At 36.0% G+C, this 18,234-nt stretch overlaps 1 protein-coding gene across 3 annotated transcripts in view; it reads left to right on the top strand.

Moving 5' to 3' along the window:
- stops (SOCS domain-containing protein stops) overlaps nt 1-18,234 on the top strand; it is a 50,492-nt gene that overhangs the window by 21,030 nt on the left and 11,228 nt on the right. For all 3 annotated transcript variants that reach the window (XR_001848350.1, XM_017623161.1, XM_017623162.1), the window contains exons 7-8: nt 12,647-12,803; nt 17,467-17,585. Coding sequence is in view for 2 of the 3 variants with exons in the window: in XM_017623161.1 (XP_017478650.1) it covers nt 12,647-12,803; nt 17,467-17,585 (276 nt within the window). In the remaining variant the exon portion in view is untranslated. The remainder of the gene's footprint in view (nt 1-12,646; nt 12,804-17,466; nt 17,586-18,234) is intronic.

Raw genomic sequence — 18,234 nt, 5'->3', positions numbered from 1 at the left:
ATTTTTTTATTTTAAATTTCTTTTTAATTTGAAAATTCATTTTACTCACTTTAACTGCGCATTGTATTGCATTTTAGTGCAAATTTTATTGATAAGTGCTTCGCATCAATCAGACTATGCTGCAAATTCACTCATTTTTTCCATTTCACTTCACTCAGAGGATCTACAAAAGCGGCATACCGACAGCTGCATTGTCAGAAATTGCATCCTATTTGAGGTGTGTGTATGTGTGTGTGTGGGAGTGTATTAGACTGGATCGCGAAAAAAATTTCTAATTACATTTCGTACGGACAAATTATTGGTAAAAATTATTAAACTTATCATTGGCTAGTCGCTATTAATGCGTTTTTTAGAACTCAGGGATTGTGGAATCGCCACCATTTTGCAAACAAGGCTTGTGTAACTCAGAGAAGTATGTAGGTCATCAAGCAAGTAATATTTCCACGAAATTTTCGAACCCCAAAAGCAGTTTTCCCCTTTATATGGCTACCGAGCAGGTCTAATGTGTAATTGTTTATTTTCGAATTATCAAAATATTTCACTTCATTGCACAATACTCGCGAAATGGTGCTTCAGCCAGCAAACGATGCATTTTCTGATTAAAAGTATTGAATAAAATGAAAATTGAAGTGAAAACATTGGAGCAGAAGCGCACTTTTCTCTACAGAGTTGCAAAAATACATCGAAGAATTTGCTGCCTTCATACAAAATACCAGCAGTTGCAGCAACTGCAGGAAAAAAATATTTCAAAGTTGTGAATCTCGAAAATTAGAAATGCTCCAAACTGTGCAGTATTATTGTTTTAACTTTTTTACACTTAAAAAAACTTCCATGTGGAAGAAATTTGATCTCCTCGTAGTCTCATGGCCATTTGGTAAAACAACTGCTGCAGCAAGCTTTGTAAAAATGAAACATCGTATTGCAGCGCTACTCTTGCTGTGCGGGTGCACGAAATTGAATAAAAGCATAAGCTGTAATAAGTCAAAAACAAATTAAAATGGCGGATGAGAAAAAAACATAAGAACCAGAAACCGGAGCAAGAAAATTTGGCGCGTGAAAACAGCTGCTCCATACAACATTAATATCGAGAGCACAAGCAGCGAATTCCTTTTAGTGTGAGGGTTATTTGCATTAGAAATTGATCGAATTGAAATAAGCAAAAACCAATGAAAATGCCGCTTTAACAGATAGTTAGGTGCTGGAAAATAACTGGGGATATAGCTTTAATTAAGATACGCATCTATGTACTTGATTGGTTGGTGTAAGTGGATTGTCACCCTGTTGACAAGCAATTAGACAGGTTTGCAATTTTGATTCCGCAACTCAGTACGGCATACAGAGAGAGGCAGCTGCACACTGAAATATTTGCCGAGTGTCTTTAGCGTCATCCTCGGAGGGCTGAACACTCGCACAGGAAGTCTTCGGCTGTATCTTTTGAGCCTGGTTCATCGCAACTGCGACAGAGCCTGCAGAAAGTTTCTAGGCATCTTCTTTGGTCATTCCTAAGAGAGATTCCGTTTTACGTGGTTCGTAGAATACCCAGAACTGCCGGATAATCTTATAAGATTCTGTTCGGTTCCACCTCTGCTCGGCCTTCGAGCGATAAAATTCGGTAATCTCCCTGAGCGAGGCGCGCATGTCCACCGCGTGGGACGCATACAATGCGGAGCCGCTCCTTGCTAGTTCGTCCGCTGCCTCGTTTCCGTTAATGTCCCGGGACCCAAATTAAGATAATTTCGTATTGGTCATAAACATAGGCCAGCTCTCTCCTACAGTGTCCACTAGTTGAGATATAACAGAGGTAGAAAATAGTGCCTGAATGGCAGCTTGCCTATCCGAGATTTTCAGCTGCGTTCCCACGGGTACATTCACTTTGATGCACCTTACTGTCTCCTTAATTGCCTGGGAAACGCTTGCGTTGCTTATATTGCTACATAAAAACCCCTACACCTTCCCTGCATTCCATTCTTGACCCGTCTATAAAGTCAGTGAAGACCTGCAAGAACTCGGCCTTTATTCCAGTCACTGCGGCTTTGGTATCTAGTGCGGGGTTTGTAGTGAATTCAGCGGTTTAATTTCAGGTTCAGTGCGTCTAGGACGGAACTGTTTCTGATGTACTTGGTACTATTTAGCAAATGTTTTGGTACATGGTATGGCTAGCAAAAGTAAAACGAATGAATAAATGTTTTTCAGAAATGTTCTTTTTTCTATTTGCTGTAAAAGCCGATGGGAAAGGAATGTAGAACACCATATTTATTAGAAATGGCTTCCATTTTTTTGGATGTCGAAGAATGCAAGCCATGGCCTCTGGAATGGTCCACAATTTATAGTCCAATCGATTGAGGTATGGGCCTGAAGATGGTCTTATTTTCAGCTGTGAAATATCTGCCAAGCGTGTATAATCTTCTTTGATCTTGCAACTACAACATTGGTCTTTGTAAGGAAACAGCACAGATGAGAGTTTTCTGTTACAGGAGGGCCGTGAACCCCCGCTGCTCCACAGGATGAAAACTCTTCCCGTACATTGGCTAAATGCGTCGTGTGATCTCTTGAATATCGTTCAAATGAAGACATTGATATACCAACCGTGTTCCTTCTTGGACGGAATCTATATAATATATATAAACTCGATAACATCCTCGAATTTTGTCTTTCTAAATTTATCAGCTTAAAAAATTACCTATTCGTCTTTGTGAACCGAAAAAAGAAATTTCCTCTTGCATTGGGTACAAATATTTTTATTCTACATTGCACTGAATTTTTAAAATAATTTTTGGAATATGTTCTGTATTCCATATTCCATATACTATATTCTATATTTTATGTTCTTTATTCTATATTCTATATTCTATATTCTATACACATATACAAATATCACTACTATTTAGTGAAAGTAAGGCCGTTCTAAATTCTCCGAAATTTCCTTTCCATAGAATCAAAATAAAATTCTTTTGCCAAGAAATTTAAATTATTTCTCTTTAGTTTCTCTCCTTGCTACAAAAACTTCAGATATGTATTGGCAGCCAGCAAATTTAAGTAATTTGTGGTATTGATTTCTGCACGAGCAGAGATATGAAATGAAGACAGACATACAAATATCGTAAATTTGTTGAATAAGCAAGCGGTGCCACGCCCCATTTATTTGCATTACATACATATGTATGCGCTGTCTAATGGCGTTCATTTGGCGCTTAGCAGCGTCGGTTTTGTCCACTAGTCTAGCTGTCTATCGAATTTGGTTACACCGCATGCCGCATTGCTTGGTTTGACGAATAGCTTGCCAGTGCGCCAAAAAGTGTGCTATGTATACGTAGTTATATGTTTGGTCTAGCAGAATGTGCTTGCCAAAAGTGCGGGTGCCAATAGAAATTTTAAGTGCGCCAGATTTTTATTGGACTTGCAAACAGTCAAACAGTGTGCAGAGAGATAGCGGAGGAATGAGTGAATAACAGAGGCGTATCAAAGAATCTCTAAGATAGTTAAATGTACATACATATGTACATACATAAAGGAAGAAAATATTGGCACAAATTTGATAAGCGGCACAAGTTGAGTGTTGTAGAGTAAATATTTGCTAGGCTGAATCTCAAACGAAAACTTACAACTTCGTGGGGACACACATGCACATGGACATATGTGCATAGATAAATATGTATGTATGTATGTAGGTATATATATAGCCCTTGAATTGCTTTCAGCACATTGAAATGGCATTGATTGCAGAAATTTTTTAAAAGAGTCGGGCAGTAAATTAAATGAAAGTGATTTGATATTGAAAAGGACCAATGGCATTTTATTATCACTACGGCAATACAAATTTTTAATTTTGTAAAGGAGAAGTATTTTGTCTATGTCATCAAAAGAATTGTACAATCAGCGCCTTTACCAGTTTGAAAAGCTTCAAGGCTTAATCGGGAAATGCTAATAAGAACTTTCAATGCATTTTCGAAGCATGGAAATGTGAAAAGGAAAATAGCTACACATAATAAAATAAATGCGCCCCAAGGCGCAAAAGTTACCTAGAACTCGCTTTTATAACACAAACGAAAAAGGATTAGTTGATGGCGATTAAATTTTTTAAAAATACTTTTCGAAAAACAAAGTGATGTCAAATGCAAATTATCGAACGGGATATAATGTAATAATATCTATATATCTAATAATATATAATCTATTATTATAATAATAATCTTAATATATAAAAGTCCTGTGCCACTCTGTTCGTTTACGCTAATCTCCGAAACCGCTTAACCGATTTCAATGAAATTTCGTAGGTGTGTATTGTTGGTTCCAACTTAAAAGATGGGACAGTTTTCAACCTGAGAAATTTTTTCAATGCTCCTCGCATCATTCCTAGAAATCCCGTGTCGCTATGCTCGCTAAGTGAACTTCAAACTGTCCATATCCGAAGCGAGAGTTTTCCGATCTTATTCGCGGCTTCGCTTCATATGTATGATTATGTTGGGGAGAAATAGGTAGGATAGCAACAAAGTAATGTATTTATATATATAAACATGCGTATATCAACAGCAACAAAAAATTTACCGTTTAGACACCATCCAATTTTATCCATTCCCGTGGCTGATGTTTGAACCGTAAACAGATCAAATGAAACATAAGAAACAATATGGCTCTTCACACCGACCTCGGTATTCGGTAGCTCGGTGTCCGGTAATAATTTCGAATATTTTTTGAGGTCATTTTGTCTAAAAAGCTAAATTCAATTTTAGCGTTTTGACGCTATGCTAGTTCACTAGTTACCTTAATTACCCCTTAAAATTATCGAAACAGGTTCACTTTAACATATACATAGCTCCAATACAATTGATTATTCAGATATGTGTTTTTGCGCTATAACTGTAACATATCTGAATAACAAATTGTATGCGGGCTATATGTTAAAATGAACCTATACTAAATTTTTACCAGCTTAGTTGGAGGAGTTATAACGCAAAACAACGTCTATGAACAATCAGTTGTATGGGAGCTAGATGTCAATGTGAACCGATTTCGATAATTTTAAGAGATAGTAAAGGTAATACTAAAATACAATCGTGTGCAAAATTTTAGTGAAATATCTTCAAAACTGACTGAGTATCTTATAAAATAGTTAAATTTAAGAAAAGTTTCAAGTACCGCTATTTCGAAAAGTGGAGCCGATCGCGCAAAACTTTGATTTGATCCCACGCTCGAAATATTCAGAGTACAAGAAAAAGCATCATTAAAAGTAGTTAATTCTAACTCCCAGTTAAACATCTTTATCGACGTTATCGACACCCATCATATAACATGTGATCGATAAAGCAGTTAACGTGCTTAACTGAAGGATGTACCTCCAGTTAGCGTTAACTAGACATGGTGCAAACGGCCCTTAGGGATATTTTTTTTAAGCATTTTACAGGTATACAGCGACTCAAACAAATTACCGTGTGTTGATTTTCTTCAAATATTTGTAATTTTTTCGAGCCAAATTTTTTTATTTCTTTTTATTTAAAAATATCGTCTAGGCTTTAACCAAAACCGCGTAAATCACAGTTTCAAACCTTATATAAAATTTAGGAAAATTCAACAAATTTTCATCAAAATTTCAACTTTTTATTCACATTTTTTAGAAACTTTATACAATTTTAGTCTTATGAAGCGCACGTTTCAAAGTTCAAGTTTGTTAATTGGGCTTGTTAAATTAAAAAATCCGAAAAAGTAGCTTCGAAAAAAAAAATTTTAATTTTGATCAAAATTGGTTCCTAAATTTTGAATACAGTTTGAGGTTGTGATTTACACGGTTTTTGAGTAAAGCATAGACGATATTTTTATATAAAAATAATAAAAAAATTTAGCTGAAAATATATTACGAATACTTAAAAAAACAACAACACGTGATCATTTGTTTGAGTCACTGTATATAACATTATAGGGAGTTGTAGTTACAAAAATATTTAGATGGTTTGGACGTATTTTCCAAATGTGCCTTCAATTAAGATAAAGATCGCAGAATATTTTATCTTTGAAAGTTGGTTTATTCTGAAAGCACTGTTGTAGAATACAATACATACTTAAAACGTTTTTGAAATGAAATGCTTCAAAAACTATACGCGATAAACCGAAAATTTTGAAAATTGTGAAAAGTGGAGTTACGGACATTTTTCATAGCTACTACATATAAAGTGTACACATAAGTACTAATTGCACGTAAAATTTCAAGCCAGTCTATGGTGTGCTTCAAAAGTTATGACATAATTAATTTTTCACCTCCTTATTATTATTGTGTTTTTTCTGTAATTAAAACATCTATAACTCAAAAATTATGCAACAAATTTATTAACAATTATTATTTAGTGGCTTCAAGTATACGTCTATGAATTATATCCAAAAGCCACCAGCTTCATATAGTTTACAACAATGAAAATAAATCTAAATAACACAAGGTTAGCTGTTTTTCAGACTTGTCCATGTATGTACTTACATATATCTACATAATTATAAATATACATATGTATATTCACGTAAATACATGCATTTTTTTATTTACACCCTGGCAAGGCAGTAAAAACCTGGCACCTGTAATACGTCGTGGCTGCTCGCAGCACGCCTGCTGGTATTTAATGCGCTGACTGCTAGTGTTTATCTCCAGTCTATTTTAGTAGGTACTTTGTTGTTCGTTTTGCCTGCATGTGTCTATCCTGCGGCTTACATGTCCTTTGCTATAGTATGCTTGTACAACATAGATGTACACGTATCCTCCTTCCTTATCCGTAGCTCGTTTGCTGTGACAATACATTAGACTTTAGACTTCAACAGCAAATACAGTTTGACAAATTCCTGTTATTAAACACAGGCGCAAGCACCTTGACAGTTATTTGTGCATACATAGTATGTGTGAATATACACATGAATAACCAGTTAAGTTTATTTAGTATGCACATAAATGAATGCATACATATGCAAGTGCAAACGTGCACCTCGTTTGCGGAGGATGTTAACAAATGCCCTGGTTTTGCATCCAACCGACGGCATTTCCTGCAAAGATACAATAGAAAATGTCCTAACCTTACAAAGCGAACAGCATACGCCTTCATTGGGTTCAAAAGTACGAGTACTAGAGATTGCATATTTTGAGTGGTGGTTTCATTCGTACTGAGCTTGAATAAGCACTACAAAAATACATCAGAAATGAGAAATACCGCACAAGATATATAGGTTAGGTTAGGAAGGCGCATCCGTCCATCCTGAATGCCCTCTGTGTGTGCCAGGAGGAGGCAAATCTTTATAATCGATGTTAAATTATACTGTTAGTATAAAGTCTGTCAAACCATTTACTATTCCGTGGAGGTTCGACCTTTTCACCTACGCTACCTATTTGCCCCAAGCCATTTAGAAAGCATGATCCCAAATGCTTGAGACGCCTTGTATGTCAATAGCTCCTCAGTATGACTCTTATCTCTCTTAGCCTCGGCCAGAAAGATCTTGAGATCTCACAGTCGTCCCGTTTGATCCATAGGTCATTAGTTACGGCTTCTCTAGTTGACCAGAAATCGGTGATGGTAGGGATTATCCGTTTCGCTAATTTGCATTTCCAAGCTGTATCTATGTCTAGACATCTCTAGCCATCTCATAAACATCTAGCCATCTCATCGGCTATTTCCTTCTCTTCTATATTGCTATGTCCAGGAATCCAGCAGAGTGAGGTTTTGACGTGACTCAGTGAAGCCAGCGTTGTCCGAAATTTCCGAACTTCCTTTGACTTTTCCACCTTAAAGCCTAATGTCTACAATGCCGACTGGCTGTTTACAAATATATATANAATGAATGCATACATATGCAAGTGCAAACGTGCACCTCGTTTGCGGAGGATGTTAACAAATGGCCTGGTTTTGCATCCAACCGACGGCATTTCCTGCAACGAATAATATATGTATGGGTGCAAAGATAAAATAGAAAATGTCCTAACCTTACAAAGCGAACAGCATACGCCTTCATTGGGTTCAAAAGTACGAGTACTAGAGATTGCATATTTTGCGTGGTGGTTTCATTCGTACTGAGCTTGAATAAGCACTACAAAAATACATCAGAAATGAGAAATATCGCACAAGATATATAGGTTAGGTTAGGAAGGCGCATCCGTCCATCCTGAATGCCCTCTGTGAGTGCCAGGAGGAGGCAAATCTTTATAATCGATGTTAAATAATACTGTTAGTATAAAGTCTGTCAAACCATTTACTATTCCGTGGAGGTTCGACCTTTTCACCTACGCTACCTATTTGCCCCAAGCCATTTAGAAAGCATGATCCCAAATGCTTGAGACGCCTTGTATGTCAATAGCTCCTCAGTATGACTCTTATCTCTCTTAGTCTCGGCCAGAAAGCTCTTGAGATCTCACAGTCGTCCCGTTTGATCCATAGGTCATTAGTTACGGCTTCTCTAGTTGACCAGAAATCGGTGATGGTAGGGATTATCCGTTTCGCTAATTTGCATTTCCAAGCTGTATCTATGTCTAGACATCTCTAGCCATCTCATAAACATCTAGCCATCTCATCGGCTATTTCCTTCTCTTCTATATTGCTATGTCCAGGAATCCAGCAGAGTGAGGTTTTGACGTGACTCAGTGAAGCCAGCGTTGTCCGAAATTTCCGAACTTCCTTTGACTTTTCCACCTTAAAGCCTAATGTCTACAATGCCGACTGGCTGTTTACAAATATATATAACGTTCTCTGGCAGAGACTTACTATCCCGTATGAGTCAAGCCGCCTTCTCTATGGCAAATATCTCCACCTGAAAGACACTGCAGTAATAAGGCAGGTGGTTGGAGTACAGACCCCAGCCGACTACTTTTTCAGAAAGAACGAAAAATTACACTGAAGATAGCATCTTACCACCCTGTCGGAAAAACCAACCAACGCCAACACACTTTTTTCATCCTTAAGCCATCGGTGTAGATGGAAATACCATCATTTACCGACAGGAGGCCTAAAACTAAAATCCCAGAGTGACGCTAGGTAATCAGTTTCGACATCTAAGCCGGTCTTGATTCCGTTATGACGTCCAATATTAATTGCTTTTAAGACTGTTGCGTGTCTGTGCTTGGTCCTTTTCCACAATTTTGATTCTCTAAGTCTAAGGGCCCTTTTGCGGCTGCACTGGTTACAAATAATTATGGTGGATTCAAGTAAAAGATCATGTGATGCGCTTCCCACAGCGCCTGATATGCCGAGGCATGGGGGGCGGGGGGGGGGGGCCCGACCCTATTAAGCTGGCATTTCAGGGTACTATTTTATATATACATAAGGAAAATTTGAAGTTTAGGGGGGGCTCGAGCACANCTGGCTGTTTACAAATATATATAACGTTCTCTGGCAGAGACTTACTATCCCGTATGAGTCAAGCCGCCTTCTCTATGGCAAATATCTCCACCTGAAAGACACTGCAGTAATAAGGCAGGTGGTTGGAGTACAGACCCGAGCCGACTACTTTTTCAGAAAGAACGAAAAATTACACTGAAGATAGCATCTTACCACCCTGTCGGAAAAACCAACCAACGCCAACACACTTTTTTCATCCTTAAGCCATGGAAATATCACCATTTACCGAAAGGAGGCCTAAAACTAAAATCCCAGAGTGACGCTAGGTAATCAGTTTCGACATCTAAGCCGGTCTTGATTCCGTTATGACGTCCAATATTAATTGCTTTTAAGACTGTTGCGTGTCTGTGCTTGGTCCTTTTCCACAATTTTGATTCTCTAAGTCTAAGGGCCCTTTTGCGGCTGCACTGGTTACAAATAATTATGGTGGANGGGGGGGGGGGGCTCGACCCTATTAAGCTGGCATTTCAGGGTACTATTTTATATATACATAAGGAAAATTTGAAGGTTAGGGGGGGCTCGAGCACCCCCCTGCCCCTACCTGGCTACGCCCATGCATGAGAGTCTCTGCATTCTTTCAATTATTCTCTTTTGTCCCGAGATTTCCAACAAACCAGCGCTCCAATGGTTAAAATCGGTCAGATGACGGTGGCGTACATACCGTGAACGAAATGCGGTGATAGCACCCAGTTTTTCCCAAAACCCTTTCACAGGTATAGTACGCTGCTGGGCACAAGATACAGTGAAAGCTCCTATAGCGGACATCGATGGTCACCTACTTTTTTCCGCCTATGAAAGATGTCCGCTTATGAGAATTTCGTAAAAAATCAAATTAAAATTCAAATATAAAAAATTTAAATTGCAGGTTTCTAATTTAAAATAATATTTATTCTTCAATAGATATAAACAGGATGAATAAAGAATAAACTCAGATTTATGGCGTTTTCTTTCCTACCTCAAGCACCAAGAAGAGGGCAACGAAAAAGTAACACTTTTTCTAGAAAAGAAAATATCTTTGAATATGGACTATATTCTTGTGTACACATACATACATATGTAGGAGCGCAAGAGACAACCTCTGATTGAAAAAAAAAAAAAAAAAATTGGCCGCTTGTTAGAGCTTCGCGTCCGCTTATGGGAGATTTTTTTTCATAACTGGATAATTTTGAGTGTCCGCGTGCGTTTATCGGAAACTCCGTGTATGGGAGAGCATTTTGTATGGAAAAAACCAAAAATTGTTCGTTCCCAAGAATATGTTCGCTGATGGGAGGTGTCCGCTTATTAGAGCGTCCGTCTATAGTCAAACAATTGGAATATGCAAAGTAAACGTCAAACAGAATGTTTTTTTTTTTATAAAATTTCCATTCACAGCTTTATGCAGCCTCCGAAAGGCAGATGATTTTTCATGAGAAACTTTCTCAATACAAAAAAAGCGCTGACCAATTTAAAAACAACACTTTTTTTAATGATCGAACCAGGAATTTATCATGGACCCTACCAGATGAAGGGCGCACCACTAACCACTCGGCATTGTGGTCATCGCTGAGAATATGAGTAAAAAGCAAGACAGACGGACATGTTTATGCAGATAAATTAGCACACAAATGCGCCCTGACCGACGACGGTATTGAGGATTAATGAGCCGCAAAGTCGTGCGTTCGAGTCCCACGGCCAGTAGAATTTTCATTTAATTCGTTTTTATTATTTTTTTTTATAAGTTCATACATACATAACATATATTTTGTTACTGAAATTTTGGATAAATATACAAATTTCCAAATCAGGCATAATTTTTCGTGTTTATTTTTTTCGCATTTATGTTAGAATTTTGTATATTACTTATTTGTGAAAATGCCTTTTATGAATAATAATAAAATGGAATTTCGGGATTTCAAAGGGGTTAGAATAATTTAATTTAGAATATCGGAAGACCATTTATGGCTTTTGCTTGAATTGTAGAAAAACCTTCGACAAAAACCACTACTTATATTTTAATTTTGATTTTATTAAATTATGTTTTAATTTTTTACAAATTTTATTTTTAATTAGAATTAACTGGAACCAACTCAAATATTAGGGTTGCACCTTGACATAAGAAAGCCAATTTATTACTTTTGTGATATGATACACATAAAAATTAAGTGGGCTCTAAATTTTTAATGTTACTCTATGTAAAACTAGCTCTAACTGAGAACTATGATGCTAGATGTTTTTCCGTTAGCATTAAAATAAATTTAAAACTCCTTTAAATTTTTAAACTTAAATTTCTAAACATTGGCGTAGCAACGCGTGTTGGGTACCTATTGCAAGCATATACATAAACACTCTGCAGATAATTAAGGTAAGGTCATTTTAAGTGAAAAAGTGCTTGCCTGATTGTCTTTAGGAGGGCTTTTCCTATTTGCAATTTACTAGAATGTATAAGTTTATATTGTTTCGGTTTACAAATGAATTTCAATATGTACCTTAACTTGCAATAAAATATATTGATATGAATCTTAAATAAATATCATAGAAAAATCTAGATTTTTATGAATTAAAGAAGCAGTAGTAGAATGCCTCTAGAAGGCCTTCCTTAGGTAGCAAAAGCCGGAGCCCCACAGTTTGTGAAAGAAATGCAGAGTCGGGGGCCTCTTAACTCTTAATTGTGCGTTTCGGAGGGGTTTTAGCTCCTAAAATTTTCTACTGGGTATGTATGGGCACGTTGTATGGTGCGCCGCTCATACATACAACGTTTAAAATAGCGCTGCATGTTAACTATGTACACAGTATAATTTATGCTCTTAAAGCAGTCTAATAGCACAAATACACATCGGCGTAGCCAGAATGAAATTTAGGGGGGGGGCGGGGTTGGGTTTGCCCGACCCTATTAAGCTGGCATTTCAGGGTACTATTTTGTATATATGTAAGGAAAATTTAAAAGTTAGGGGGGTGGGGGCTCGAGCACCCCCCTGCCCCTACCTGGCTACGCCCATGCATATACATACATACATACCTACACATTTTGCTTCTTAATCAAGAGTCGTCCGTTGAATCAATTCATATTAAAAATGTTGACTATGCATTCAAAAGTTAAGCTCATAACGTCCTTTTACTAAATGCATACTAAGTTAAACAGATTACTGAGCAATTACCTTTCCACAATATGAAATTTACACCTCATCACTATTTTATCACTCTTCCACTGCTTCTTCTTCCCTCCTTATTCGACTAAACTTTCAGCACTGATTCGCATTCACTCACAAGTCTACATATGTATGTACATATATTTTTTAATATAATTTTTATAGATATGGCGCCCATCCACATCCACCAGATGGTGGTGCCTCCGTCGTCCATGCATTGCTTGAAAAACTCATAGAGAACGGCCGTAATTACGTTTTACAAAATGTGTCGTGCTTGCAAATTCTACTACGCAACATACCAATGATCGAAATGCCATACAAGGTGAGTACACACACACGCCTGATGTAACAACACTAACGCTCATACAAATATGTATGAACATGTAAACTGAATAAATTTATGCATTATATGTACCTGTAAAAGGACATCCATTGAGTAAAAAACTTTTAAAAATTTATATGTATGTACATATATACATATATACCTACATAAATATATATTAGTTTGTACATATTTAGGTGTACTGACAAACTGAGTTTAGCTGGCATGTGGGCGTGCCACGAACTTTTAAGGCCAGCTGTAAATTCCAAACTGCCTGGGCGTCCGCAATTCACTTTAATGTATGTAGAAATAAATGAATACATGGACATACTTGTAAATTTGTACGAACGCACATTAGGCATATGACCATTTTAATAACAAGTGATTTTCATATATTATAGGACGAAAAACTTTGAAAACAAAAAACACAAATATACTGTTTTTAAATAAAGTAAAAAAAAAACGATTAAGAATGTAGAGAACATTGAAGTAACCAGAAAAATCGCAAAAATACCGGTTGTAAATGATAAAGTGTCAACTTGCAAGGTCAAGTTTGTTTGCCTTTATTTTGAAGGAAATGAAATAATCTAATATTTGTTTGTTGAGTTTTTTACCAAATTAAATAACAAAAATACAAATTTTTAAAAGAAAAATTTACTTTTTCACAAAATTTTATTTTTTCGTGTTACGCTAATTTTACAGTGTTTACTTTTTTTACAACTTATGCATATAAAGTGCATATGTTTTAGTTAAGAATATTTTTAATTCACGTACCATATTACCGTGCGAAAGTACAACCCGTGTCAAAATTATAAACGCACCACATATTATCAATATGAATCAGGAAGTGTTCTACCGTTTCATCCTCTTAAAAGCAGAATGGGCAAATGCAGTTGTCATTTACGCCTATCACAGTGAGGTGTTTGTGCCACGTGAAGTGACCAATCAGTAGTCTCGTCTTCTCAGTGAGAGGAAAAAACTAGATAGACCTTCTAAGATTGAAAGCAAAATGCATCCACTCGATGGCTCCCAGTCGTTTCTGAGCGAAGTATTCACCCAGTTTCTGAAGGTGGCTTCGTTTATTTTTAGTCTGCAGGTGGCCTTTAAAGCTTCCCCACGTATGATGACACAAAGTGGCGGTAAACACACCAGTGTGTCAAGAGCATTATATATCACTCAAAAAAAAAAATAAAACTAAAGTTAAATAAATAGGCTACGAAGCAACCATTTTGGTTCTTTGCTATCGAAACCAGATAAATTTTCGTGGACCCCCACTTACAACTCGTGGACACCCATATTTTTTTCACGCCAACGTTACCCCTGTCGAGCCTCCCGTGGATCCCTGAGGGTCTACCCGGACCACCTTGCGAATCACTTTTCTTGGCTTAGGTGCTTTAAACTATTATGAAGGCTGCAAATAAACTCAGAACCGATATTTGTAATTGGCAAATATGTTTTCATTTTCACTGGGGTTTTTCTTTGTTGTTATTGTTATTGTAAGGTTATAGCATAGGCGTATTGAACACGTAATAGCAGTAGAGCAGTTGATTTGATTTTTTTCAAGTTATTTGGTCTTTTTAAAAAAGTTCCTAATTTTCCAAATCTATTTGCATGTTATATCTTTTTTCATATAATACATTGAAAATCAGTTTTAGGTACTTTCGCCTAGCTCAGGAGCGCAAACAGCAACAAACAAATTTACCTAGAAAGAAGTTGTAGTACTTTTTATTTTTTTGATTTGAAATTTCCCTTTTTAAATTTTTATTCGTTTATAAAATAGTAGCGGACCCGGCGAACTTCGTTTCACAACATCACTAACATCACAAAGTGGTTTTTGTGAAAATTGCAACTAGGGGATATTGAATATAAGCCCTCGATATGTAGTTGTATAAAAACATAGTTTTGCAAAAAAAAAAAAAGAAAAAACTTTTTTAAAGCTGTATGCCTAGTGTACGTAGAAATATGCAGAGATATGCATGCCATTCAGCGTATAACCGCACATACCGCCCGCCATCCTTCTTTACATCGAAATACTCGTTGGAAAGTCGAAAACATGTCGCTGCTGCTATTACCTGCAAAGAAAAAGCAACTAGTGGTGGAGTTACCAGTTTGCGTTTCAGCTCAACTAGTTCACGTTCTATCATTTTTCAATGTTTTTTTGCTCTCGGCGCTCTAACAGTCGCATGGCTGACAGCGCAAAGCACTTGCGTGGTCCCAGGTTCAACTACTGTCGCAGTGACAATTTTTTGATTTTTTTTGTTAATTTGTCTTTTTCTGAAGTTAATTTTTTTTTATTTAGTTATTGTAGTTTTTAAATTTAATTGAAAAAAATAATATTTTTTTTTTTAAATTCATTTTTTTCTGCAATGCAATTACATTCTAAAATTTTGATATTTATGTATTTGTCAATGTTGGGAATGAATTAGCAACAAGAGTTTACGGGATGTACATAGCTCAGTGGTTAACGCTTCTGACTTTGAACATCGAATTCGCAGGTTCGATCCCTGCTGAAGTCTAGAAAAAAGAAGTCTGATGAGTAGATGTGGTGGTCTCCGAAATAGTGCTATAACTTCTACCGCTTAAACTTTGTTTGCATTTTCAATTTTTCCTAATAAACAATCGTGGTACAAAGCTCAATAAAAATAAAAAATTTTTGATATTTATATTTAAATTGAAATAATTATTTTTACCTACATTGATTTAACTTAAAAAATTTTGACCACCTCGAAGCGGCTTCTATCCTGCGACCGCAGAACATGACGCCCCCGCCGACATTTGTAAGAAAAGCAATTAATTGCATTTTATTTTTGGCTTTGGCCATTCAAAGGCAGATGTCGCTAAACGCTTAGTTAAGTTTTTCGAAATGGTGGGACTGGTAGGCACATACTTACGGTGACCATATTAACCAACGTAAAATAAAGGACACTTTTTTCAAAATGATTTGGGAATACGTACATACAACTTGTATGATAAAAGTACCTTACCCGTATCGTAATTTAAATCAAATATTTTCCGGTTAATTATATTATTTAATTGTACAAGTTCCCCTGCTGTTGCGAAAAATTAAGCCAAATCCTTTTCAAGGACTTCGCCATCCTTTGCTACCATAATGCATTTACCATAATTCATACTGCACGACATAGCCCGCACACTGGTTCAAAATTAGAATTTATTGTTCATAATTCACCGGAGCCTTAATTTTTCAACCAATTTTTACTAAAAACAAAAAAAGTTATTTTGGTAAAAATTTTTTTAAAACATTTCAAAATTTTCTTTTGTGTTGTTTTTTCGTTTTGAGCGAACCATACAATTATTTTCAACTAGTTTTTGTTATGTAAAATTTATTAACTGGAACAGGAGAATATATTTTCTTCAAAATTGCTACTTTTTCTGCATTTTGTACCAAAAAATTTAGTGTAATCAAATAAAAATTCACAAATCAGGCTCAACTGGTCTCTTGCAAATATTGTAAGCTTTAATAAAAGAAAAATAAAAATTAATCAAATTAAGTGAAAAATGAAGCCTCCAGTGAATTAGCACTAAATGCCAGTTTTGAACCACTGTGTAACGGGGGCTTATTGTTCTCTTTCAGTGGAACTGGAAACTCAACGTGCAACACGATCCTGGGCACAACTTTCTCTGTGCTTTTTAGATTGTACAAAGACTACCGATTAAACAAAATCCCTTAATTGGGGTGCGAAACAAACTGGCGAAGGTTTTCATTGCATTTATTTTTCACATTCTGTGTTTTAAAATTTACCTCTGAAAAATTCAGAGCTGGTTTGAAGGACAGATTAAAAAATAAAGAACAAAAGGCGTTTTGAAAAAAATCATATAGGGCACGGGGTTAAAATAAAGGACGGATGGTCACCGTACACATACTAGTTAACGAGCTTGTATTTTTTCTAACTGGTTTGGCTTTTCACTGCAGGGTTTGCGGCAACGGACGATTGTTGTTGATGGCGATAGTTAAATTGTAAGTTGTGGTTACTGGCGCCACAGCTGGATGGCGCATTCGCCTGAAGTACACCTACTAAATATGTATGTATGTATGAATATTCATAGATTTACGAATAAATGAAATTCTATAGCGCTGTCGCTCTCAACATTAGACTCAGTCTACATACTACATAGTTTCTAAAATAATAGCTTCGGATGGAGTGCTTTCAATTGCTTATGCGTGATTTTATTAAAGTACCTTAGCTATTCGCCTTTCAACCTTAGTGCAGCCGCTGACATTTCTGTGAATTCTTGCACATAACAGCGAATCGTTTCAGAGCGAGCGCTGCAGCGTAACTTAATTTGTGCCAAAGTGTTACATTCTCGCATGCGGCACTTGAAAGCCAAATAGGTTTATCGCTTCCCCAAAACTAGACCAAGTAAAATTGTCAGTGTACTGCAAAATTTTACACCTTATTTGCGTTGCAATTTTATTCTTTATGAAAAACACAAAATTGCTTGCTAAAATTTCATTACTTACTCACATCTTCTATTAATTTTTTTTTCATCTCCAATATGTATGCATATTTTTGCTACATATATCATTTTTCATCTTTCTACATAAATATAGTACATATATGTACATATGTATCTTACAATTACAACCACTTGTTTTGTTTTTTCCTCAAAATTCATCAAATTCTTCTTCTTCCTCTTAATTTAGCCAATTATCTACAGTGCCCGCCGTGAGCTGTTTTTCGAGAAATATGGCCGCCTCTTAATTGATCATATCATCACCAAGGAACAGGTGTATGGTGTTGTATCCTTGCGGCATTTGTGTCGGTATGTATACTTATACATATATGTAAGAGCGTTTGTAAATGTATTTATTTACGTATCAAAATTTAAATTTTGCTTCGTGTACCACGAGTGCTGTTTGCTATGCCCTCCCCATTAACAAATTTATGCTTTGAAATTTAATTAATTGGCCTGGGTTAATTTCATTATTTTGCTAATATATTGCGTACACCGATGTGGTTGTGTGGTTTAATCGGGACATTTTGTGTTTTTATTACGTTAATTAGAATTTATTTTGAGTAAAAATTAAGTCATTTCACACCTCACCGACCTCACGCCGTAAGGGTTATTTCAAATTTGTTAGATTTTTAAGTGCACTAATAGTGACAATTTTGAAAAACAGTGGCAGGAAAATACGAGATGCAAAATTTTAACATATTTTGGCTATTTTTCTGCTGTTTATTTAATGTGTATCTAACAAAAGCCATATAAGCCGGATTTAAAAATTTTTGTTTTATAAAAATAAGGAAAATTTGACAATTTTAGGAAATTTAACTTAATTATTATTATTATTTTTTAATTATATACATAATGCGCTTAACCAAGAGTATGTACCAAAAATTAAGAATTTTTATCTTAACTGTAATAATCGTGCACACTAATGTGTGCACAGTAAATGAAATGCGTACTTAGT

The sequence above is a fragment of the Rhagoletis zephyria genome, unplaced genomic scaffold, assembly GCF_001687245.7.
Source record: "Rhagoletis zephyria isolate East Lansing unplaced genomic scaffold, Rhagoletis_zephyria_1.1 Rzeph_scaffold_03066, whole genome shotgun sequence".
Taxonomy (NCBI): Eukaryota; Metazoa; Arthropoda; class Insecta; order Diptera; family Tephritidae; genus Rhagoletis; species Rhagoletis zephyria.
This window is presented reverse-complemented; position numbering and strand designations above follow the sequence as displayed.